Raw genomic sequence first — 24,528 nt, 5'->3', positions numbered from 1 at the left:
TGAATCACCAATTTACTATTATTTAAACCGGAAAAAGATAGAATAAAGGTGAAAATTTGTTGGAATTTTACTTAAAAAAAGGAGAAAGTCCTGTCTGATTTGCCTGAGCTATTTTTGAGCATATGTTCTCTACTAATTTCTCTGGATAAAATAACCAGTAGTTTTGAAATTAAGGAGTCTTTTTATGGGCTAAGGAAATGATACAATTATGTGAAATGAAATTAGATATTAACGATTTTGCAGGGATCATCTAAGATACGATGATATGTACTGAATAAATCCCCCATGCCAAGCTAATTATAGAGACAAAGTCCACAAAAGCTGCAAACCATACCTTGTTTTTCACAGGTTCTGTCTTTGCTGGTGTGACTGAAATAATCCTCACAGGATTTTCATCGTTTTCGCTGACCCCAGTTTCTGATATGTCTGAACTTTGTTCCCTGGTAGCACAATTAAAGACAAAAGAAAACCAAAATACATAGAACAAAAACAACCGGAAGAAGTAAATGTAAACTTTTTCCTCTCTTTCTTTTTAAATATCAGTGGAGACAGCCTAAATTATTGAGAGAGTTGAATTTGCCTTACTTTGTGTTTACATTTTCTATCTCAGAACCGAACCGAAAGGGAGTGCCTAGTCACTGAGCCCAGCCCCTCATCGCAGGCACTACGCCATGTGATTCTTTTCACAAACTTAAGAGCTGTGTTCTAAGCAATGCTGTGTTCTTGTTTCACATAGGAAAGTCTGGTATTGGCAAAGGTAGGGAGGAAAAATAAACATCAGGACCAGTAATGCTAAAGCTTCCAGTTAATTTACATAAACACACAATAGTTTAAAACCTAAAATAGTTAAAAAAAAAAAAAAATCATTACTACATATCAGACCCAGCTAAACCCCTTCCCACACACAGAACACCTTCTGAACTGAGAGCTTTATGAAAAATAGCAACTAAGCAGTTGATTTTCTCTACTTTCTTTAACCCTTTATCTTATCCAGTTAATCAATTCCAAAACAAATTAAACTTAATCCTAAAATCTGAAAATGTGAACGGTTTCTCCAGATTTTTGAGAAACTGAAAAGCTCTTTGGATTCACAAGGAAAATAACACTAGAAAAAAAGAGAGAGTATGAAATTATATATTGTACCTTTCCACTGAGACCCTGGTCCTCCTAAACATGCTCTTTTTTATTGTTCTTGATCTTAAATAGAGCCAGCTATTTCAACTGTACCAAAAATATTTATTGTTACCAAAGAAGATTATTCCTAATTTATACATCACAAATGTGTGGGTTGCAAAAGCTGTTTAGTATTAACTATAACTGCTTTCTTCAATTCATATATTTTCTGATGCAACAATACTACCAATATTAACCACCATAATTTTGGGATACTGTAATGTCTCTTCTGTTGTATTCTGTATGACGACAGGCAGGCACAACAATACATTGTACCAAATTCTTGCCTAGTGAAACAAAGATGGAGATTTTACCTAGTATCGATATTTAAAAATACTGGACAAAGAACGAGAGCTCACTGTTCATATTCAGACTATAACAGTGACACACACACCAAATCATCTCCTATCCTAAAACATGCAAGCACCCTGGAGAAAATGAAATTAAGAGTTGAGGAAAGAAGCTATCTTTCAAACTCCTGTACCTTGATCTGTTTCCTGCAGAAGAGCTCAGCTCAGAGTTTACACTGATATTGCTTCCAGTCTCTGATCCTGTGGTTCTAATATATGGTCTCCTTCCAGTAGCAGATAACGGTTTGTTTACTGTACCTAATACACCAGTTGGTTTTGGCTAAAAGAAAATGGTTTAGTGTTAAAAATAGGAACTTCAGATACATATGAAAAAAAACAAAAATTCCTTGGCTTTTCTAATATACCTCTGAGATAATAAAGATTAACAGTCTTATTCATGATGCCATCAATTTAGAGCTGTAGGTCCCATCTTTACTTAAAAAACTCAGTCTATCATACTTTTATATCTTGTCAGCTAACAGCACTTGATCAATTGCCTTGCTATCTCTCATGCTTTGAAGGGATATCAGCTATAAAAGTCTCAACAAAGACCAGAATGGTAGAAAATATTAGGGTGCTGAGGGAGTGTGGCAACTTCCTGTAACTGCAAAGCCTCTAAATCTGCAAAGCAATGGTGTCTGTGGCAAGAGAGATACAAACACTTTCCAAAACATAATGCAGTTAAGCTCACTGCAACAGTAGAAAATGTGTACGCTTTTGTTAAACTATACAGAAAGCTGGTATAAAAATATCATTTATTTTAACACCATGTATTCTAGGGGTTTTCTGACCCAGTGTTGGTATTTTAGATATTGCTATGGCTGGTGTCTGTCGACTGATTTGGTCAGGCTGGGTAGACAGTAGGAAGAATTTTTTTATTTTGTCTCTTGAGATAAGCCAAGGAAGTTTTCATAACTGGCATGACGCATTCTTCATGTAATTCTACATTTCCTCAGAGATCAAGTTAATTTAGTAAGACATTCTCACAAGAAAATTAATTCCCATGTGTGGAAGTTATGAGGCAGCAGGCAGGAGAGAGAGCACAGACACTGGATACCACTTTGCCAGCAAAGAAGTAACAACCTCCACAGAAATGGCTTGTTACTGATCACCTGTTCAGTCGTTGCATCATCCTTGAGGCTAATACTGCACAAAATTTACTTAAATATATTATTCTTACAACATGTTCTATTTGCTCAATTTGCTGAGTATTTTATAAAAAGTAGGAAACATTTGGTGCAACTAGCAGCAGAACTCATGCAGCAGGTTGTGAACTTTTGGCACCTATTGCCACAAGAGGTTGTGAAGGCAGAGTATCAGCAGGTTCAAAACAAGAGCAAACATTCATGGACAAGTCCATAATCAGATACCAAAACCAACAGGAAGAGATGCAGAGTCTAACATCCCAATATCAACATTAAAAATGCTGGGGAGTACTAGAGGGAAATGTACTGGATTTGCATGCTCTCCCAAATCATGTTGTTTTGGCCCCTCTGTAAACAGCATACCAGAGCAAAAGGACCACTGGCCTGACTGAGTGGTGTATCCTAATATGAAATGGAAGCAGACAGAAAATGAAACAAGTGTTGTTCATGCTATTAGAGCATGGAATAAATGTTCATTTTTCCACAACAGTGAAAACTGCTTAAACGGTATTAGCTTGTAAGGGAACTCCTCTACAACATAACTGTATTTTAACAGAATTCATGAGAAAAGCCTGTCTTAAATTAACAAGATTTTTTAGTTACGACACAGCTTCAGCCTAATTTGCTGAATGCCTTATCAAAGGAGAAATAATACTGTCAGTTTATACAACCACCAAACTGGCTTCAAAGTTACAAATGTTTCATTAATTATATTTGAACACCACCAGAAGTGAAACAGCTTTAGCAGTAGACAGACACCCTCCTCTGACTCAGCTATGCTGGCAGGTACATGCCCCTGAGCTGCCCGTCACCCCCTATGTTTGCAGTCCATAAATGCTGATCTCCTTCAGATAACAAAAATCAGATGGATTAATCCTACTGAAACCGCCAGTCGGGTTTTTGCCAGACACGTATTACAAAGCACTCTTTTTTTTCTTTTTTTTTGGGGGGGTGGGGGGAGGGGGGCTGTGGAGCATGTGAGCATGAAGCAAGGAGGAGCAGCGGAGCAGAACTGATTCTGCCAGCTGAGCGAACCTCACACACACAAACTGCTCTGATAGTGGAAACTTTCTGTAGAGGAGAAAAAACAGGGGGAGGAGCAGCAATGTTAAATGATATGGCTATTTACAGAACAATCCTCTGTCTCCACCCTTACCATGAAAACAACCATCATAAAATACTGCTTTCTCTAACTGAAGATTTTAGAAACTAACACAATAATAGTTCAAAGAACATGGAATGTGAAAATTAACAAATACAGATGAAATTTATAACAGAAACCTGATTTATTCTGTTCTCAGGATTTTTCTAGTTTACAGGACAGCCAGCGCTGTTTCTCTAATTTCATGAAAAATCTACTAATTCTGTGAACTAGATTAAAAAGCACTCAGATACAATTTAAAGAGAACCTGGGAAAGAAAGGTTCAGAAACCTGAGAAAGAAAGGACAGTTGGGGGGAAAAAGGAATAAAAATAGATTCCGTTTTTTGTTTTCTTCACTAGAACGATTCAGTATATTCTCTCTCTTGTGACAGTACCAGCCAAATTATGTCTGGAGTGACTATATACCAATAAAATGAGCTGTTCAAAAGGGTGTAGACATTTGTAGTTTAATTTAACTGCATAACCAACCATATTAAAAATATTATGATTACAAAGTTAAGGCCCTCAGCACTAGGTGGTGTCAAAATTAAGTATTTGAATCGTAACTTTATGTCATGTTATACCCATAAAGAAAAATTCTGTAATTATGTGAAAAACTGAAGTTAATCAAGAACCTATGCCTCAGTGCACAGGATAGACAGTGCAAAGGTAAAAAGCTTACCATCCTCAGATCCATCCTCACCAAATAGTATGTAGAGTTAAAGGTCTTAATATAGCCAGCAAGCAAAAGAAACATACATTTATTCAGAACGACAAATCATTATATACAAACTACTGTCATCCGTGTTATGATTTTTTAAAAAACCTAAAAATAACATTTAAAAAAATCACACACAATATTCAATCAAAAGAATATCTTGTCAAAATATGGTACCTTTCCTGTTAAAAGAAGGACTCTTGTCTCTTCTGAAATGTAATTCCTGTCATTGCAGAAATCCTGTATTAAAAAAAAATCAATTTATATTCGTTCTCTCAATCTTACTTATGTTTTTAAACATATCTGATTGATTTCTCAAATTAGATGCTACTATCAAGTGCTATAAGAGCTTCTAGACTATACAACCTTCTACTGATAAATGAATCTAAAGCTAATAAAGATAGTTCAAACTAGTATTTCAAAAGAGATTTGTACTCATCATTATTGAATGTCAAGTATGACAACTTGAATTTGGGATTCTTATTTTTTCTTCTTGAATTATATGAGTCATTTAAAATGAAGTAAAATTGACCTCTCTATTGTGTCACTTGCATGTTTTTGTTGGAAGTCCAAAGAGAAGAAAAGAGGTGTTGTTTTCTCTAAACAGACTGAAAGTCTCTAGTCACTTTAACTACAGAATATACAGACCAAAACATTAAATCAGAATGCAAATAGCCTATTACAGGTACCAGTTCCCTGTCACCATTGCATCTGCCATTTCATAATTAAATAAAGAAACTATTCTCCTTGAACAAACAGACTCTGGAACGGCTGTTAACTGTCTAGGATAGTGAATATGTGAAATGTTTTCTTTAGTACAACCAAAACAGCAGGTCTAGTCTGGACAATTAATTTGATTCCACTTAAAAAGTATGTCCCTTAAATAACAGTAATGCTATTGATGACAGTAGAGCTGTACTCACCAAGGCTAAGTAATAAGAGGGCTGACTTGTATAGCAAACAAACGAGCCAAAATGAGCCAAATAGTTATCCACATATATAAACATACAAAGGATAACATCAAAAAATGTTCCCTTTTTGTCTGCTTTGCATTCTAATTCATCTTATACATTCACAGCTGCATTTATAAAGTGAAATGATCTAGCAATATCAGTTAAAATATTGATATTTATTCTAATTAGCTCTCACCTCATTACAAACATTTCTGGTACATGCTCATGAGAGAGAGAGATGGCACAGCATACAGCTGATGCTAAAAATGACATTCTTGAGGACAAAATATATACATATTCCCACTCATCATTAGATGTTATGAGATAACCAGCTCTCGGTTATAAAAGTCAAAGTACTTTCACCTTAGTACTTTCAGAAATTAAATTAACAAATTTACCTTTTCAGGTTGTGTAAAAAATTTGGTAGGCAACACAGGGTCCTTCGGTGAATCTGCATTGCACAAAGCACTTTTGCTGTTGATTACACATAGTGCTACATCACATACTGTATAAAGTTTCTGGGGGAAAAAAAAAGGAAAGTGAATAGGAATTACTTATTATTTTTATAGGTGTACAGATAATGTACTCTAAAAAGTATCATCTGTGTGCAAAAATCACCACCACTAAGGACGTATATTACATCATTATCCATACTGTTGGCTCTTCAAACATGTACAGAAGTCCTCATATTTCGTACCATACTATTTAATAAGAACTAAAAACACTTTACATGCTATGCTGTACAAAAGAAGCTCTTACTCATTCAAGTTTCTCACCTTTAGTAGAATCTACTAGGCTTAATGTTAAGTGATACTTTACAGTATTTCCCCCAACAGCAGAAGCTGTTTACGTCAGGAAACTAAACAGCTGGAGTTACAATGAGGCAGTCAAACAGTGAGTTACAGAAATACTTAACAAATTTTGTTTATTTAACTGCTGGGTACTGTGCTGGTTAAGGTCAGCAAGTTTCTGAAAGAATGAGATTGGTAACATACAGACAGTGCTTGCAATTAACACTGTCTCTAAAAGACAATTAAAACGTTGAGCTAGTGCTCTCAAGATTCCTGCAAATCCTGTTCAGCAACTGTTTGTGAAACCCTTACCCCATCGCCCTTATCTGAATTGCATTTCTTACTTCATTGGCCTTTGGCTCATCAGGAGACTGAGCATCTCGGGTAAGCTTGATGTTTTCTGCCATCTTTTTCATGAAGGCATGGCTATTGTTCTCATTCTTTGTCATTAAAACTTCAAGCATGAACCACAGGCACCTAAGAAGCCATAGAACCATTCACAGTTACATCTCAGCTTTTATAATGTGGTTCCCACATATAGCAATATTTTAAAAAATTCTGTCAGCTGTACTATCTTTTTCTTAAGAAACCACAGTCAATTTGAAGATATAAAAAAATAACATCATCCAAAGATGTAAATATAGTCTAGGCCTTTAATACGAACAAAATCTCCACCGTACTCTTTAGAATAAATCGCCAAATCAGTGTGCTTCCCTATTAGGTCTGTAGATACTACCCAACCTATCAATATTTTTCTCTTCCAAATGTGAATGGAAACAAAAATTCTGGTGCTACCATGTAGCAGATGAAATTGTCTAATCACTTCCTTGGCCTACATCTACGTTATAGTCAACAATATACTGTGACCACACTCAAAACAGACTTAAGCAAATTATGCTGCCACTAGACTGTTACCCACAGTGGGTGGTTTAATACTGTAACTCATGTACTGGAGGATCCAAAACTGAACAGGTCCAATCTTGCTAATGTCTCATACAAGAGGAAAAGGAGACATACAGATTGAATGGAATTATCTTTCACAGTTTTCTTTCTTTAAATCCAGCTTATTTACAGGGAGAACACATTATATTTTGACTAAAAATTTGTTCTAAGAATCTTTCAATTACTGTATAAAATACAATTGTCCCACACTATTGTTTGTTATTAAGCTTCAGATCTGCAAGTGTGTAGAGGGTCAACAATAGTCATAATATGATAAACTACTACTCAGCTGGAATAGACATATGGGTGGGTCTGTGAAAAGTACCTTTGCCAGTAGCTAATTTAATTCTGAAGCTCCAGAAGAGAGACTACCTTGAAGAAAGGCTAATACCGAACAAGAAAAACAGGATGACTGAACATTAGATTTCTTTGTCCACAAAACCTCCAATCTTTCTAATTGATACAAATTGAAGATTGTAACATCAGGTATGAGCAAATATTTTTCTCAAAAGTTCAAAGTAAAAGAAGAGTGTGCTTCATCAAAACACTTAGTTATCTTATGTTCAACTAAACTGTCTGAATTCTGACTTGTATCTAAGAGTTACAAAAGCTAACTACATACATGTATTATCTACCTTTATCCACTGTTCTCAAAAATGTAAATAGGACAAACACAGGACCTTTAGCATACTGCACTGACCAGTTTCTTCAAAGCCCTGTGCTGCCTATTTGAGATTTAAAAAAAGGTAGCAAACTAGGACACATTTTACTCCAGTAATTCCAGGTAATGCATGTCAAATTTAATAGCTGGATTTCCAAACTAAGGCAACAAATCATTGCCATCCCTGAACAAGAGCTTTCTAGAGCCACAGTGGGATTTCATGTACAAAAACATGCACCTAGAAGAACACAAACACATAAGAAAGTAAATTCATCCCCTGTATTCATTTCAAAATTCTTCGGAATATGAGTTCAGAAGGAAAAGACACTGTCTCAAGATTAAATTAAAAAAACAAACCCCAAACCAACATGCCTCTATAAGACAAGCTTAAAAGACCTCAAAGGAATAAATATCACAGATTATTGTTGCTAAGCACATATTTACTTTATGCAATTGTATTAAGCCACAGAAAACCAGAATGAACTGGGGAGACACAGCTACCAAAAACACTGCCGGTCTGCTTCTCCAAGCTTGCAAATATCCACGTTAACACTTTAAAGTGAACAACATGCTCTCAGAATTCTTGAAAGAAACTTTCTGTATCATCATAAGAGAAAAATGTTTTGCACTCTTTTAGGTGAAGATGCAAAAAGAAACAGAGATGTGAACTGGTCTATTCAGACCAAGAATGTCCTGTTCTTCTAATAATGCAGCATATGGTAGTACATGTGTCCATGATACATGGTTATACATGCTTTTGTAGTACCTAAACAATAATCTTACAGTTCCACCAAAAATGAACACAAGAAAAAAACAAAACACTAAAAACACAGCTGGTGGAATGCTTTAACTTTTTTTTAGATAACTTCTTTATGAGACAGAAAGGAATACAGAAGTTAGCTGTACTTTAGGTATGAAAGATTATCTGAGATGTACAAGAATGAAACAAATTGGAAAGAGTATAGAACAAACCTTTTTTTGAGAAAGGCTGATGTACAATAAGATGTGCTGAATACATTAAGAAGCACTAAGCTTGCACTGCATATAAACAGTGGAAATGATAAGTCAGTAGCATCTTAAAATTAATTCTAGTAGGTTTGCATGGAGACAGAATAATTAATTTCCAGAGAAGCAGGACTCTGATCCAGCATCAATGGCATTACGCTTTTAGGTTTTGGGTAAGTGTTAGATTTTTTTAAGTTCCAAAATGTTTGAGTTAACATTACTCAGTATCTCTAAATATGTTGGGGAATTCTACAGATATTCCTAGGCAAAAATAAAAGAATCTAAAATCATTACTGCAGTTTAAAAGAAGCCTAGAAAACTCACTATTTTCATACACTGAGACCTGACCTGCAGATTACCATTTGGGCTTTCAGAATATATTGCTAAGCAGTTGCTGATGCTTTCTTTCCTTGGTTAAAGTGTTACACATTTCCAAGATAACCATTTTGCAAAATACTGTTGATAAAACAAGAGCTCCTCTTCCTAATCACATTTTTCCAAGCACAAAAAAATTCTCCCAGCAACCAAAAACATGGGCTCATTTGACACTTACTCTTTGACATCACGAAGCTGATCAACATCCTGAGGTTTTGTGAAATCTGGATCATGTGCCAGTAAGTGAATCATATATGGTACCACATATTCAGGCAGCAAGGATAGCAATTTTTCTACAGTAGTAAACAAAATGTCATAAATAAACTATATATCTTACAGATACCTGTACAGAACAAGAAACACTGTTTCCAAGTATTATTTTTTCAAATATAAAATGTAAAACTTGGGATAAACTTGCAGTGTTTTCCTGCAAATTTTGTTTTTAATGAAGCATTAAAAATAAATGAACAAATTTTGCTACTACAAAACTACCTGGTCTTTATAACTTTCAGACAGAAGTTTTTCAGAAAGAAAGTTATAAAGCCTAAAATATCAGAAAACAAAATTTCATTTTTTGAGCAAGACAAAGCACATATCACAATACATAACAAAACAATAGCACTGTATTTATTCTAAGCATGCACAAACATAATTCTCAGCAATATACAGAAAAGAATTTTACAGTTAATGCTAATGCTAAACTAAGTAGTTAAGATTTTCAATGTGATAAAGATGAGGAAACAAATTACATTTATCTAGTTTTTTTTTTTTTTAACAAAAGCAATTTGCTTAAGTTTTAATGATTACTCAATGCAGTTTCATTTTCAACTGTTGTATTCTTAACAAATTTACTGAAATACTAACCATTAGCCATAGGATTCTGCTTAATATATTCTCTTCGTATACTGATGTTTTTGAGCAAACACTGTCTGGCATGTGCTCTTCTCTCTTTCACAGGGTCTTTGGCACACAAAGCGAAGATTGCCATATATTCCAAAGGGAGCAGTAATTTCACAAGTGCCTTATGCAGTTTCTGGGCAAATATCTGCCTCACTTGGTAGCACTCATCCTACAGCAATATAAAACATAAGAGCACAAACACAAAAATCTTAAGTCTTTAACAAAAAAAAAATCAATCCAGAATTATGAGGTTACATGTTTTAAACATATCAACAGGTGCAGTACTATATTTGAAGTCTTCAGAATTTTTCTGCAAGTTGCAGTGCAGAATAGAAAATAAAAAAATAAAGAAAAGCTCAGGTGGAAGGACTCTGAACTCAATTAATTAAGTCATTTTAATTCAAAAGCAGTCACTTACATTAATGACAAGTGCACAGAGCTGGAACTGTTCTGGGGTAATTATTTCGTGGTAGCAGGGTTCCTGCGCAAGCTTCATTATTGCACTACCAGCAGCTAATCGCAGTCGAGACATATCTGATTTGCTATACAAACATTAAAAAAAACCTTAAGCTGCAATTACTTGTATATCACAGTTTCTTCTTTTTACAAGATCATTCAATGAGCAATTAAATTTTTCTCTGACAATCAGCTCTCATTTCTACGGCTTGAGATCAAGTTAAATTTTCACAAGATTTTAGTTGGGTTAATAAGGGGCTATGCTTTCCCCTTAATAACTTAATTCCAGCACAATGGTGAAATGAGAAGAGTCAAATTTTTTTGTTTTTGTATCACTGTCTAAAATCAACTCCTAAAGCAACACTTACGTCACAGATTTTCTCTTTCCCTCCCTCACCCTCTGAGATATCATGCAAAGTAACCTCATTCTTGACATGAAGAAGCTCCACCCAAAGCTGCCCAACTCCTAAGTGTGTTGAATCTGATCAGTGTAGTGCTTTCAAAGATACCCCTGAAGGTTTTTTACTCTCTAGAAGGTCTTTTACTATCAAGATATCTACAAAGTTCTGAGTTAGACTACTGCAAGCAAGTAAACTGCAATCAAGAGTGAGCATCACATGTATTTTTATACGTGCCATTTCAATCCTAAAATAAAAACTCCAATCAGATCTGTCTTCTACCATCCCATTAGCTGACACTGCACGCATCTCAAAATTCCACAAAAGCTCTGAAAGAATTAATGTTCAGTGAAATTCTACAATAAATTTGATGGAAGTCTGAAATGAACAAAATCTGACCTGATTCTCTTCTGTTCTGTCAAGTCTCCTTCACTGACAAGCATAGCTGATAACAACCGGAGTGTGGAATTTGCGGATTTTGACTGGTTGTTTTTCATACCCAAGAGCCAGCGTACCAAAAGTTTAATTGCTTGCACCTATTAAAGATGAACAAATACAAATAAATGATGCTCTTACTACCTGAAGTTGATAAGTCACTAAACCTACTGCTGTTAAACTGAAATATTGATAGACTCCTACTTATGAGGGTTCATGTATTTATTTTTAAAGGAACAGAATGAAGTAGTAAATATTTACAGAATGAAGAAGTAAGTAGCAGTCTTTGCGACATCACAACTATGGTTCAGTGTCTTCTCCCAAGTGCATCAAGAGGATGCAGGATACTTGCTACATGATTAAAAATGAGAGTAACTAGATCAACATTTTTAGAAACGGCCCTAATAAGATTCACAGTAAATAGCCTATAAAGATGAATGAAGAAATTCCATCAGAGTCTCAATTTATTTCCAATCTGTTTACAGTCAGTAAAGTCAAATTTTCTTTCTTGTAAGAAAAACTAGTGAACTAATGAATCTTTTAGTTTTCTCAACATTCAGTATACTTAATATCTGTACATGAAGACACCAAGATACATAGTTTTCACCAGTTTTATAAGTATGTGTATAATCCACACAGACTGCACATATTCTAAAAGGACTAACAATATGAAAGTACTAAAAAGAATTTATTTTAATACTTTCTATTGCATGACTTGAAAAAACTAACTTTTTAATTATATGCATTATTATTGACAGCAAACCATTCACCTTTGCTAGAACTTCCGGAGAAACCTCTTCATCTGGAGACCACAATTTTCCATTTTTCTCACCTGTTGACTACAGATACTCATATAAGTTTAAGAACTGGTTCAACCCATTCACAAAAAGTAAGGCTGGGAATGGAAGTAAGTTATGGACTAAACTTTCTTTCACGCAGAAGATCTTTCATAATGCAATACCACCATACTGACCACCATACTTACAGAACATTCCTTCATTGACCCATTTAACAAAAAACAGCTCTATTCCCCACAGAGAAAATAACAAACAAACAGAATAGTAAGAACTAAAGAAATAAACAAAAAAAATCTTACCCTGTCATTCATCAGGAGATCTTTCACAATGAAATTTGCAACAACAGATTTCATTGGAGAAGCAAACTGGTCTGGGGCCAACATAGAAATATGACCCAATGAGACTAACGGAGTTATAAGTTGTTCTGGTACATCAGCATTCAAACTTCTACTAAGAGGCTGAGAAAGAAAAAAATTAAATTCAAAATGAACTACACATTAGCAAATTAGCACACTTAAGAATAGCTTATTTGACTACTGGATTGCTGATGCGTTTCACAACTTTCCATAACAATTAATAAAATTAGCAAAACAAATTGGAGAAAGGGTGCAATTTCCTAGTTCACAGAGTAACCAACAATCTCACATGAGGTAAGGGCAAAACGATTTTATATTCTCTCTCTCTCTCTCTTTTTTTTTTTTTTTTTTTTTTTAAGGGGAAGCACAGTCAAACCTGGAAGACATGAGAAAAACCTCAGACTCAATTCTGTTCATGAGCTGTGAAAACCTGAATCATAATTACAAATGGTACAGGTAAAAACCTGGAAACAACCAAGGGCTATTCTATCAGTGATCAGCATTTCACTTCTAGATTACAGCTACCAGGATAATTCTGTACTGCTGTATCACTCAGCATCCACACATTGTCTCCTGATAGTAGGGAGGGAACATGAACTTGCACTCCCACAGAAGTTACAGAAGTAAGATCAACCTCTCTAAGTTTAATCCAAAGATCTTCAGGCTTCTGAATTACACACAGGTTCAAAGATATCCAAGACGAAAAATGCAAAATATTTTACAAGTGTAGGTTAATAACATTAGTGTATAAAGATTACAGTGAAAAGTAATAACCTTTTCTTCTCTGTATAAGGTGACTTTTTATTTTACAATTTGTGTAGGCAAAGAAGCGAGTGAGTAGGAAGCCAGTGTTTGAGCTTACAGTAGATGAGTTACTCTTCACTAACTTCCTTCATGAGAAGGTGCTGTACGTGCAGAGTTTTAAGCATGGTAACTCAATACAGTTTGAAAGCAGAGAATGTTCTTTCTCATTTAGTAACTACTATATGTGTCCACACCGGAGCTAGCGTGGATAATTCCAGCATTGTTAGCTTACTTTCCAGTAACTTCTCCCATGGAGACAAAAAGGAGTACTTTATATATCAGACATCAGAATATTGTAATATCAGAACTCTAAGAAACAGAAACATTAATAATTTGCTATTGCAAAATGACTTATCTCAACTGCTATGCACCTGTAGGCTTCCTTACCTAATAAATATTAATTAAAGTATGAATTCAATTAATGTTAATTACTAGTCTCATTTAAGACCAGAAACAAACCTTAAAACTAATAAAGCAAAACATACCTCGAAGATCTGTGCAAGCTGTACTTCCTTATTTGAAAATATGGCATGTATACAGTGAACAGCTTGTTTTGCCTGGTGAGGAGTGCCTCTTTTTGCTTTCTGATGCAAAATTGGAATTAGTGTTCTGTGAACATTAAACAAAATACTTCAAAATATAATTTGCAATCTACAAAAATACAGTTCTTCTTGTATATAGTTCTATCCTTACAGAATTACAATCTTTTAAATTAAGTGTTCCTTTGAAGTCTATTCAGGAAAGATAATAATCATACAGAGTGAAAAGCAGGATAGAATTGTATTTAGTGCTACTTGTTGAACAACTGACTGTACACGATTAAACAGAAAAAAGCCCACAGGGAAAATCAAACGTGAAAGAAAGCAATGATCAAAATAAGGCTGTTTAGGAAGTGAAAGGAGGGGATGGGGGTAGAACCTCACAGATTCAGCTAGGGTAAACTCCCAGACTTGTTATCCAAGCTAGAGTTGGAAGTGACTGGGCTTAACAAAATTTATGAAAGCTAGGAATAAACATTAAACATTAGTGTGTTTAGAGGCCTTCACTCCTTTAACTTTGGTCTTTAATTGCAATGTGTATATTTATGTGAATAACTGCTTTATGTTGAGCTTTTGCATTTGAGTCCCCTTAAATCTATTTCCTGATCAGAGGTCATTGAAGGAAAGAGCAGGGCAGAAGCTACTCCAGAGATCAGTTGTAGGCTGGTTCAGTTCCACTCCTGAGAGCACACAGGAAAGACAAGCCTGACACCTGAGAGATCATCATGTGAGAGACTAACTCATGACGTTTACTTGTAACTCGCTTGGCAACTGAGACAAGTAAATAAGATTGCCTAGAAATTGTCTGACACAAAAACAGGTAAAAAATCCTAGTTTCTTGTAAAGCTCATTAGCAATATAGCATTCAGTATGCAGATTATTTAGCACTCAGTCTTCACTAAAACATTCTACATAATCAAAAGAAGCAACAAGCAACAAGAGATGGGAGAAAAACTTGCAGGGTTGAAAGAATTGTCTCAATTCTTTTCCTCAAAATCACATAAACCCTGAAAACAAACAAAAAGAGCCTAGAAAATTGTTAACCATCTCTTATGAGTATGCAAAGTAAGATCCAAAATGATGTGGGACAGTTATCTATTTGAATGGCTCTTCTCAAACCTGCTAAGATTTTACAAGTTGGATTAAATAAGAAACCAAACACACAGAATCAAAATTCAAAAGAAGCTTCAATGTCTAATCTACAGCTTTAATAGTGTAAATACATCCTTTAAAGGGTCTTTGCCAAGGATAGATTCATCAGTCACAAAATAGGTTCTGCTCAAGTATGGTCAGTGCTTTCCTCCAGCTAGAACCATGTGTAACTCTGTTCATGAACTTGTGCGGAAAACTGTTTCCCTTATGAGGAAGAACTTGGACTACTGCTGAAAAATACTACTTCAAAGGACAGCAGGCAGTCTGCACACAGAAGCAGTTTTAAGAAAACAGCTTACTTGAAACAAACAATCCTGCTGGTTGCAACAGATCTTTCATTTACAGTAAAGATTATTTAATATACGAAATCTGGAACATCTTGTCCAGATTTATTTACTTATCCTCAGACTTCTTTTTCAGTCAGCGAAAATACTGACTTGGTTTTGGATTTCAGAACATTAACAAGCAATCTCAAAGATCAAGTGTCTTGATGAGAACTACTGGATCTACCAGGCTTTGATAATGTTATTTGGCGACCTTGACTTGCTTCCAAACCATGCAAAGGGTTAGACATCCATTCTGACAGTTACATTTGTAAGTTATTTGATACTTGGCCCAGACTATCCTTCAGCAATATATAGCTGAGAAAAGAAACCAGAAAAACCATCAGTAATATCAGCTCCTTCGACAGAAGATGACGTACCCCAACAAAGCACAGTCTTGATGAGACTTTTGTAGCTCCTAGGAACTACACTGACAATTGGGAGTGTTCAGCTTTTCCTTCTCTTTACCCCTACAAATGTCTTCAAGCTGTATGTGAACTTAAAACTTTTTTCTTTGCCTAAAATCTGATTAAAAGCAGTAAGAATTGCTGAGGTTACACCTTCGATTCACCTAGAACTTAAGGTGTATGCCAGTATGCATTTTAGCAGGTAGCACATGAGATGTTATTTCCAATATATGAGAACTTGAAACCTGCGCTTTGTATTCTGGATTATTAGTTACTAAAAGGCTGATCTTAAAGTTTTGGATTTCACCCACGAAGTCTTATATAGTCTCCGAATACTTAGTAGATCATGCAGCTTGAATCAGCAGTTAAAGTACAAACTGTATAAAAGATGAGTGATAGCCAATTTTTCTTTGTTAGAAATTCAGGCCTGCCTTTGGAACTTGTTTCCCAACTTGTTCCACAACAGACAGAGCTCTTATCCCTCAGAGACTATATTTTCATTCCTCACAAAGATAGGAAAAATTATGTGAAGGACAGATATGAGTAGAAACGGAGCCAAGAAATTATCTTCACCATATTTTTGTTGTTGCTTATTTTGTAACCTGGGAAACAGGCTACACTCTGTTGTTTAATGTGCCTATTATAAGGAGATTTTTAAGGATGTAACATCTTCAATAAAAACGCAAGACTGTAAGAACACAGAGTTTAAAAATGAACAGACAGAGAGGTAGTGAAGGAATACAGAATGATGGAAGATATTCATATTTACAAGACTACCAGGTAATTTTAGGGGCAACATATTGAATAAACTATCCAGAGGCAGAAGTTTACATATGAAAAGCAACATGTAAAGAAATACACTCACGATCTTATCTGCGGCAGGTCTGTTTCTATTTTGTGACCCGTGTTTCTGAAAATCTGTATGGCTGCCTCAGCTACCTTATCATCTTCCATCCTGAGGCACTGCAGCAGAGACTCATAGGTCTCTGCAGAGTGGAACGAGGTAGGATGTGTAAAGGACAGAACCTGCAGAACCATGTTAAAACAGGTATTTTATTCACGGAAAAATCACCAGAAAAACAAAATGATCGCTGTTTGTGAGCATTAACATATATAACATATACACAAATATAACAACATATAATAACACACACACACATGCATATATAATATCATAAATTGCTACTGTATACTCATATGACATTATTACATTCAATAACTGCATTTTGGAGAAGGTGATATATGCATTTTCAAATAAATTTTTCTATGCCTTGTTCTTCAGGTCCTCCCTCTTCCAAGTATTTTATAAAATACTACATTATTTGACTATTTAAACATATGAACACTTATTCAAGAGCATTCATTTATATTCAAATCTACTTAGGAACACTTTCCAATTTAACTTAATTGAACTTAAATCCTAATTTCTGCAGAATCTATAGTTCCTGAGCAGAAAAGGAATCAAGAGGCTTAAGGTATCAATGGAAACAAGGCAGAGATTACTGCCATTTTAATCTAAAGCTAATGAAATCTAACGTACTCTGTTAAATAGGTGAAATGTGTCAAATATGAAACTAAGCATGTAGAGAATCAAGGCAGGACAAGAGAGAACAAAAGTTTATCCCAAAGCAAAACTATATTAAGTACTGTAAAGTTCAGATAGCATAAGGTAGTGAGAACAATTAGATATCTTGTATATTTGGGGATTTATCTTATCTGGATTTCTTCAGAGTTGCCTACTTCATGTGTAAATATTTGTGTGTGAAATAACATTTTCGAAGGTATCCAAGCCACAGCTACAGAACCTTCAACCATGACAGCTTTCTCTTTTGCTCAACATTAGCAAACGGACATTATTTCCATGTGTACTTCTTTAGCATTACTTCTAGCATACTGATGCCGTTGCCAAATTTGATGTGATATGCCCCCATAAACTCCAACTCATTCATTCATACTTCAGAAAAGACTCACCTTAATATGTAACCTTCCCCTCTATACTGTCCTTGATTTTATACTGCCCTCTTTGTAACATATTAAAACTACCATCGCATTAGTAAACCGCCAAACCCATCACAGATGTTTTCCAGATATTTTGAATCCTTCTTTCTCCCTCGAAGCCAGTCGTTTCTCATCACCACCGAGAACACAAGTTCCTTTTGTCTGCCCTACATAACTTGGCTCTTGAGCTTGTTTGCTTTCTTCCAGTACCATACAGGCCCCAAATCATACCTCCGATTTCCCCATTTCTCCTCCTGTCACTTTAGCTCTGCATCTTCTTCTATATGACTTTCCTAAATAGAAACCACTTTCTGATTTAATTTGCATACTGCAACTTTTTTCAAAACATATTCCTTCCAAAAGCCAGTCTACTTCATGATTCTGTTTCCAAGTGAGTATTAATTATCAAAACTTTTTATACATTAAAAAAGAAATGATCAAAATAATAACTAGTAAAAGACATGCCAGCATTAGTTCATCACACCACATTTCTTTCTTCCATTATGAAATGTATAGCTACATTAATGAAGATTACCTTGAGAAGTTCAAGTCCTGCACGAATAGCAGTATCAGGACTTACACCCTCCTCTTCATCATCAGCTGTCCCCTCTATTGATTTATTCATCAGTTTTACTAGTGCACTAAAATAAGAGATACAAAAAGAACCAGAAAACAAATGAACCTGAGAATATACAATGTTAAGGCTAGCAATATCAGCAAGATTATTTAGTTTTGACAATAAGTAAAGGAATGGTGATAGTCTATTGTTTTTATGAAGCTATTCTGTTACATTCCATCTCTTCCAACTTAGCTTACTGCAAAATTTAATTCTTTTTAAAAAAGACATGTTGGCAACATCCAGATCAATATATATTTGCATGAGTTTTAGTACATAATCAGGTTGCCAGACAAGTCTCACAGGAGAACCAAACATTCAAACATTCTCTTACTCAATCCTGCAAAAACTAATTAATTGAACTGTTACATGGAAGACTATGTGGCAGATAACTATGTGAAAATTATGCTCATTTGCACCTTAAGCCCCACAAATAGCAAGGTTACCAGGAGTAACTTTGGTATTTTTAAAATCACTTGCAGACTTAGCATTACAAAGAAGTAACAAAAATTGAATTTCACTTTCCAGACTGTTGAAAATGAAGACATCTATGGAAAATGATTTTTAAAATTATACCTACTGCTATGGCAGACTAATCTAAACTCTAAGAAAATCTTATTTTTTTGTTATTTAAACCATCTTTATAATCATTCATGAATTAGCATGATCTTCCAAACTTACCTAATGGCTTCTGAGTCAATATGTACAGGGGCAATTCTTTCCAAAAGAAATTTGACCATTTCCAAAAAAGGATTTGTTGGCTGCTTCGGATTTGCAAGTTTCCGGGCTATCTCTCGCTACAAGAATGTTAGATTACAAGCAAGAATTACGCTAATTTTAATTATTTCTTAAGCATCTTGAATAAACAAAATACAGTCAGTTCTTTTAACTATAGAGATTCTCTATATAATCATTGAAATGTGTTTTAAGGGGGATTGCTGTTACCTTCGCATCTTTTTTATCACATCATAGTGAAAGCAGACAAGATTTTAAGAAGTATTTAAAGGTAAGATGCCTTTAGGCTTCTAACAGGAGTTTTTCAGAGTTTCTTGAAGAATTGCATACCAGATCCAAAACAGAACCAAGGGAGATCTAAGTGCAATGTGGACAGAATTCAGATACCTAAGCTGACAAGAGCAATCTGTAAATCCCCACGTAACCTGGCTGAATACTTGAGATGCCATAAACAACAAAATTTTGCAATAAAAGCTATGCTACTACAGATGTGCAGAAGCACTACACTACCTCGGCTACGATAGATGTTCAGACCCCATGCCTTTTCCTATGAAAGTTTTGGATCCAAAATCTGTTTTTCCCCTCTGAATACTGCAAGCATATGTCAAGAATGCTAAATTCAGCTGCAAACCCAGCAGAAAGTGGTCAATAAGATATTTTTCTTTTGAACAAAAGTCTAGAATCTCTCAAAGAAATAGTTTCTTGAATTTCCTTTTCCTGAAGGGTTTGAAACTATAGACCCTAAAATCTACGAGACTGTCCCCTCCTAACCATCATGCTGAAGTGTCTTCAGGAAGACAAAGAAGAAAGAAGCCTTGCTGTTGAAATTGCATCACTCTGTTCCCAAAGTGCAAAATTTACTAGTTCAGAAGGACAAAACTGTACATTAGTGTTTAGGACATAATTCTCAGGGTCATTCTATAATTCTGGTCCTTAGACAACTGCAGAACTGTCAGACAAAACCAAGAAGCCTATGTTACTTTATACTCTATTTTAATGTTAGTCAACCAAACTGTTTGCTTCACTTTGGGACCAAAATGAAAAAAAAATGTGACTGTTGGCACAATCTGTAAACCTCTGAAAAAGTCTGGTTAAACACTAAGGTCAGTATTTTCATCAGTGATGTTAAATATCAGACTCCAGGAAAGAGACAGAAAGAGAGAAAAATATGAATAATATATACATGGTAGAATATTTGGCTTGCTGGTAATCAAAACAAGATTCATCAGCGTGGGAAGAAAGTTTAGAAACCTCACCATAAAACAGAGACACTTGAAATAAAATCACAAATGAAATTAGAATTTTAGACTTTATATTTGACCCCCATAATCCCAGGAAGCAAAAACCCAAACATTTTCTTAGAAAGTGAGACAATGATTATAGATTATATTTTCAGCAATCCCTACAGGTTAATCAGAATGATCTTTTATGAAAGTAGGAAATACATAAAATCATATTAATGTACTAAAAGAGACCTTTAACTCTGAACAACTGTTCTAAGTGCAAATATTCAAGACATGAAAGTTTGCTTTTCTATTTCCTTACCACACAGATATCTGCCTGTTTACATGAACATGTAGGGCTAATTAAAAGTTCAAGCTGGGACCGAAGTTTCTCGTCGTCACCCAGAACCTGATTGAATTTCTTCACAAAATCTTGTGCTTTTCCAGGATCTGGAAGGTTTTCTACATGATTAAACACAATGTAAACGTAAGATAAATCTGCCACTTCAGTATCTCAATGTTCATAGAAATAAAATTTCCAGGAATGTTGTAATAACAGAACTTATTAACACTCACTTGCTATGGTCATCAGCTTTCCAAACATGGCAGCACTGTTTGCTTCTGACTGAGAACAGCAGCAAAAACAAAAAGAAAAAACATCAGTGATACCTCCTTTAGAAAATATACTTTTAAGCTGATCTGCTAGTTCTTCTGCAGCAGTTTGTTTTACTCTGGAATCTAGCTTTTTTGGTTTTGCCTTAAGAATAAACAGTAAAATAATATAATATTAACATTAGCAGCTGGTACATACGAAAAAAGAGGGAAAATCTTACAATATCAAAGAACTGCAAAAATTCACTAACACATGACAAATCAAAATCAATCGTCTGTGCTGTCAGAAAAAAGACCTCAGAAAAACCAACCGCACACTTTCATTTAAAGTTCCTGCCAGTTTGAAGATATGCTTACAAGCAACATTCCAGTACAAATCCTTAAAAACTTCTGGGTTTGACCCCCCCTAAAAAAATTGCTTTATGTTATAGCATATTCCACTTGAAAACATCAAATACATTATAAAATGAGAATTAACAAAAGCCTGTCAAAAAATTCCCCCAAACCTTGGAAATTTTTCTTAACTCCTTCCAAAACTACTCACTGGTAACATAAAATCACGGTAAGCACAGGGAGGCCAAAAAGCTGTAAGCATTACTGAAAGCAACTTTACTTAACGAAAATGCAATACTGCCTACATGTAAAAAAAAGCCCAAAAAACAAAAAAACCCCACTAGAATAATAAGCACTAAACAAATAATATAGTATAAAATATGTAAATTAGTATGACAAGTCCATAGGATAAAGTATTAATATTTTCAAAACCGTACAGTGGGCTGCTTATGCAAGTCTAGTAATTCTCGTACGTGACTCCTTAGCATGTTCTGGCACTTCCACATCTCATTCAGTGCTCTGCAAAAGTATAAAACCAGAACAGAAAAGCTTACATCACAAGAATATGCTGAATGTATTAGTAAAAAAGATTATTTATTTAGAAGTACAGCATCTGGCAGGGACAAACAAAACCTACCAAGTATTAAAAATAACATGGTCCTAAACAAGGTGGAACAGATTTTTTTTTCTTGGATAAAAAAACAAACCTGTAAACCCAGAACATTTCTATAAGTTTTAAATGTTTTCCATAAAATTTATATCCATGATATAACAATCGGTCTGGTCCATTATCTTAGCAGAGCTTCGCAACTTCTATGAAGTCTTCAAGGGAATATTTCAGTTTAAAAATAAAAATGTTTTAACATTTCTAAAGTTGGACTTCTGAAGCCCAACTTCCTGCCCTTCTACCCTACCATCTAAGCTAATCCTTTAATCACTGTTCTGCCAAATATTATTTCCTTTAAACTAAAACAATAACTCTAAAAGTCTAGTCTACAAAAGATACTAATAACATGAGAGTCAGCTCAGTCATATTGAACACAGTTGCAAGACTACGGTATTTTGTATAAGTTTTCATGTGCAATCTACAATGAGTATCATATTTCTTTTGCATCCCTACTTATAACAATTTCATATATGCAAGACATCCACAATATGCCTTACAACTGCCCAGTTATCTCAAAAACATCATTTTCAACATAACAATGAGACCACTGTCAGACAGAATTCAGTTATGGATATCTTCATCATGGATCCTAGTACTGAGCAAATCTAGAACTCATCCCTTGGGCACTTCTAACTCTGCCTAGACTTAGCCAAGAATGCCAAGTGCAAATCCAAATGCGCCCCTGAATATATATGCTGAACAGATAATGTTCATAATGCAAAAAATTAACTGTCAGGCTTAAAACCATTGAAAAATGTAAATTCAGCTAGGAAACTGACCTTTGCTTATTGTTGAAACACATTTCCTTACCCATTAAATTTCAATTCTTGCAATGATATAGACCATTTTAGTCAAAATATATCAGTTTAATTTTGATAGAAAACCCAGTGAAAACAATGCAGATAAACAAAATCCTAAAATCACTCTCTCCTCAAGTATTGAGGTATCTTGTCCAATAGTCGAGTAAAGTCAGTATCTAAAAATTGATATAGCTGAAGGAAATGTTTTGAAATACTTGCAAATAACACTGAGCATCAATTATTTATAATCTTATTTAAATCCTAATAATACAAGTGAGATCTGAGTAAGTTTTGTGAATAACAGAGTAGCTGTGCTTTGTAAGTGGTAATTTAGTAATTTAATTCATTACAAGCAAATGGGGTTCCAAATCCAGATGAACTAAGAGTTGGTAAACAATTAGGCTAGAACCAAATCTTTGACAGACTATACAGATATTGGAAAAGGCTGAAAAAGAGATAAACATCTGCTAAATACCAGCTATACTCACTTGACAGCATTTGGATCCAAGCTAGCATACAAATAGTACAAGCACTTCATTCTCTCTTCAGTTTCCAAATTGTGTGGGACAAGATACTGAGCAAAGATTTTCTCTACCAGTAATCTGCGGCAAAAGAAGAGAGAAAACCTCTACGTTTCCAAAAGCACTGATATCTTTCAGACAAGCTGGAGGAACAAGATACATCAGAATTTACTGAAACTAGATTTTTCAGCAGAGAAGAAAAAGAAAGTAATGTTTTTTTCTCTCAGTTGTAAAAATCCCTTCCACTGTTGGTAGAAAGATTAGCAAGAACTGCTTCTTGAGAGCTCTTCCATGCCCCCTCATGTTCTCCTCAGAGATGGCGTAATCATTTTATTTGTCACCATCCAAATTCTCCTTTTTCTTTAGGCTTTGAGAAGCTCCCTTTGTTCATTCTCATACACAAGAGAAAGGGACACAAACAGCAAAAAGCACAAGTAAAGGAGAAGGAATAAAAGAACACAACTTGAGGGTGAGAAAAAGTAAAAATCTGAAGTATCATAGAGGGAAAATTTAAAATAAAATTGTGGGATTTGAGAAAAAGCAAAACATTTGAAACCATTGATTATTCTAATACAGGTGATGAAAATAAGCACTAAAAAGGTAGAGACCAAGAAACACCAAAACAAAGGCAACAAGAGGAGCAAAGGGGAAATGACAACAAAGCAAGCAAGCAAAGAAGCTTCCCAGTTTTCTTTTTTCTTTTTTTTTTACAAACCACAAGAATACATATTTTTATATGAAATATAAAAAACATGAACTACAAAATATGACTGCACAGTCCATCTATTTACAAACAAAGAAACCCTGAAAGAACATTCAGACATTAGTTTATACCAACAAGAGCTGTTCATGATGTCTAGCTACACAATTTAGTATTGATGGACAGATATTTTGTGTGCTTGAATTTCCAGACTTTGTTTACGAAGATTCCTACTAAAGTACCCTGGGAGTACAAAGAGCGTAAAATGCAGAGCAGCTCAAAAGCACCTTATCTCTGATCAGAGAAATTCCAAGGCAGAGGAACAAAAGGATAGTCATCAATATGAATACGACTATCTCAAGGCACCGAAAACTTGGCTTTCTCCCTTCAAATATATATTTTACTACTGATGACTCCAAAAACTAAACTACTTGGGGGAGAGGATCTTCAAACCTCAGGAGACTCCATTGCTCAATGGAGTAATAGGAGATCAGAGGTATC

At 34.9% G+C, this 24,528-nt stretch overlaps 1 protein-coding gene across 3 annotated transcripts in view; it reads right to left on the bottom strand.

Moving 5' to 3' along the window:
* Window positions 1-24,528, bottom strand: part of PDS5A (PDS5 cohesin associated factor A) — an 81,783-nt gene that overhangs the window by 5,540 nt on the left and 51,715 nt on the right. For all 3 annotated transcript variants that reach the window (XM_064511262.1, XM_064511263.1, XM_064511264.1), the window contains exons 13-31: window positions 23,295-23,408; window positions 21,777-21,858; window positions 20,971-21,019; window positions 20,717-20,856; window positions 19,118-19,233; window positions 18,356-18,461; window positions 16,688-16,848; window positions 13,887-14,010; window positions 12,541-12,699; window positions 12,215-12,283; window positions 11,409-11,545; window positions 10,574-10,697; window positions 10,120-10,324; window positions 9,434-9,548; window positions 6,617-6,749; window positions 5,880-5,999; window positions 4,706-4,768; window positions 1,658-1,803; window positions 335-440 (exon numbers count right to left, since the gene is read on the bottom strand). In XM_064511262.1, coding sequence (XP_064367332.1) covers window positions 335-440; window positions 1,658-1,803; window positions 4,706-4,768; window positions 5,880-5,999; window positions 6,617-6,749; window positions 9,434-9,548; window positions 10,120-10,324; window positions 10,574-10,697; window positions 11,409-11,545; window positions 12,215-12,283; window positions 12,541-12,699; window positions 13,887-14,010; window positions 16,688-16,848; window positions 18,356-18,461; window positions 19,118-19,233; window positions 20,717-20,856; window positions 20,971-21,019; window positions 21,777-21,858; window positions 23,295-23,408 — 2,269 coding nt within the window. The remainder of the gene's footprint in view (window positions 1-334; window positions 441-1,657; window positions 1,804-4,705; window positions 4,769-5,879; window positions 6,000-6,616; window positions 6,750-9,433; window positions 9,549-10,119; window positions 10,325-10,573; window positions 10,698-11,408; window positions 11,546-12,214; window positions 12,284-12,540; window positions 12,700-13,886; window positions 14,011-16,687; window positions 16,849-18,355; window positions 18,462-19,117; window positions 19,234-20,716; window positions 20,857-20,970; window positions 21,020-21,776; window positions 21,859-23,294; window positions 23,409-24,528) is intronic.

The sequence above is a fragment of the Dromaius novaehollandiae genome, chromosome 4, assembly GCF_036370855.1.
Source record: "Dromaius novaehollandiae isolate bDroNov1 chromosome 4, bDroNov1.hap1, whole genome shotgun sequence".
NCBI classification, from domain to species: Eukaryota; Metazoa; Chordata; class Aves; order Casuariiformes; family Dromaiidae; genus Dromaius; species Dromaius novaehollandiae.
Note: the sequence above shows the minus strand (reverse complement) of the source record. Positions and strands in the feature narration are given on the sequence as shown.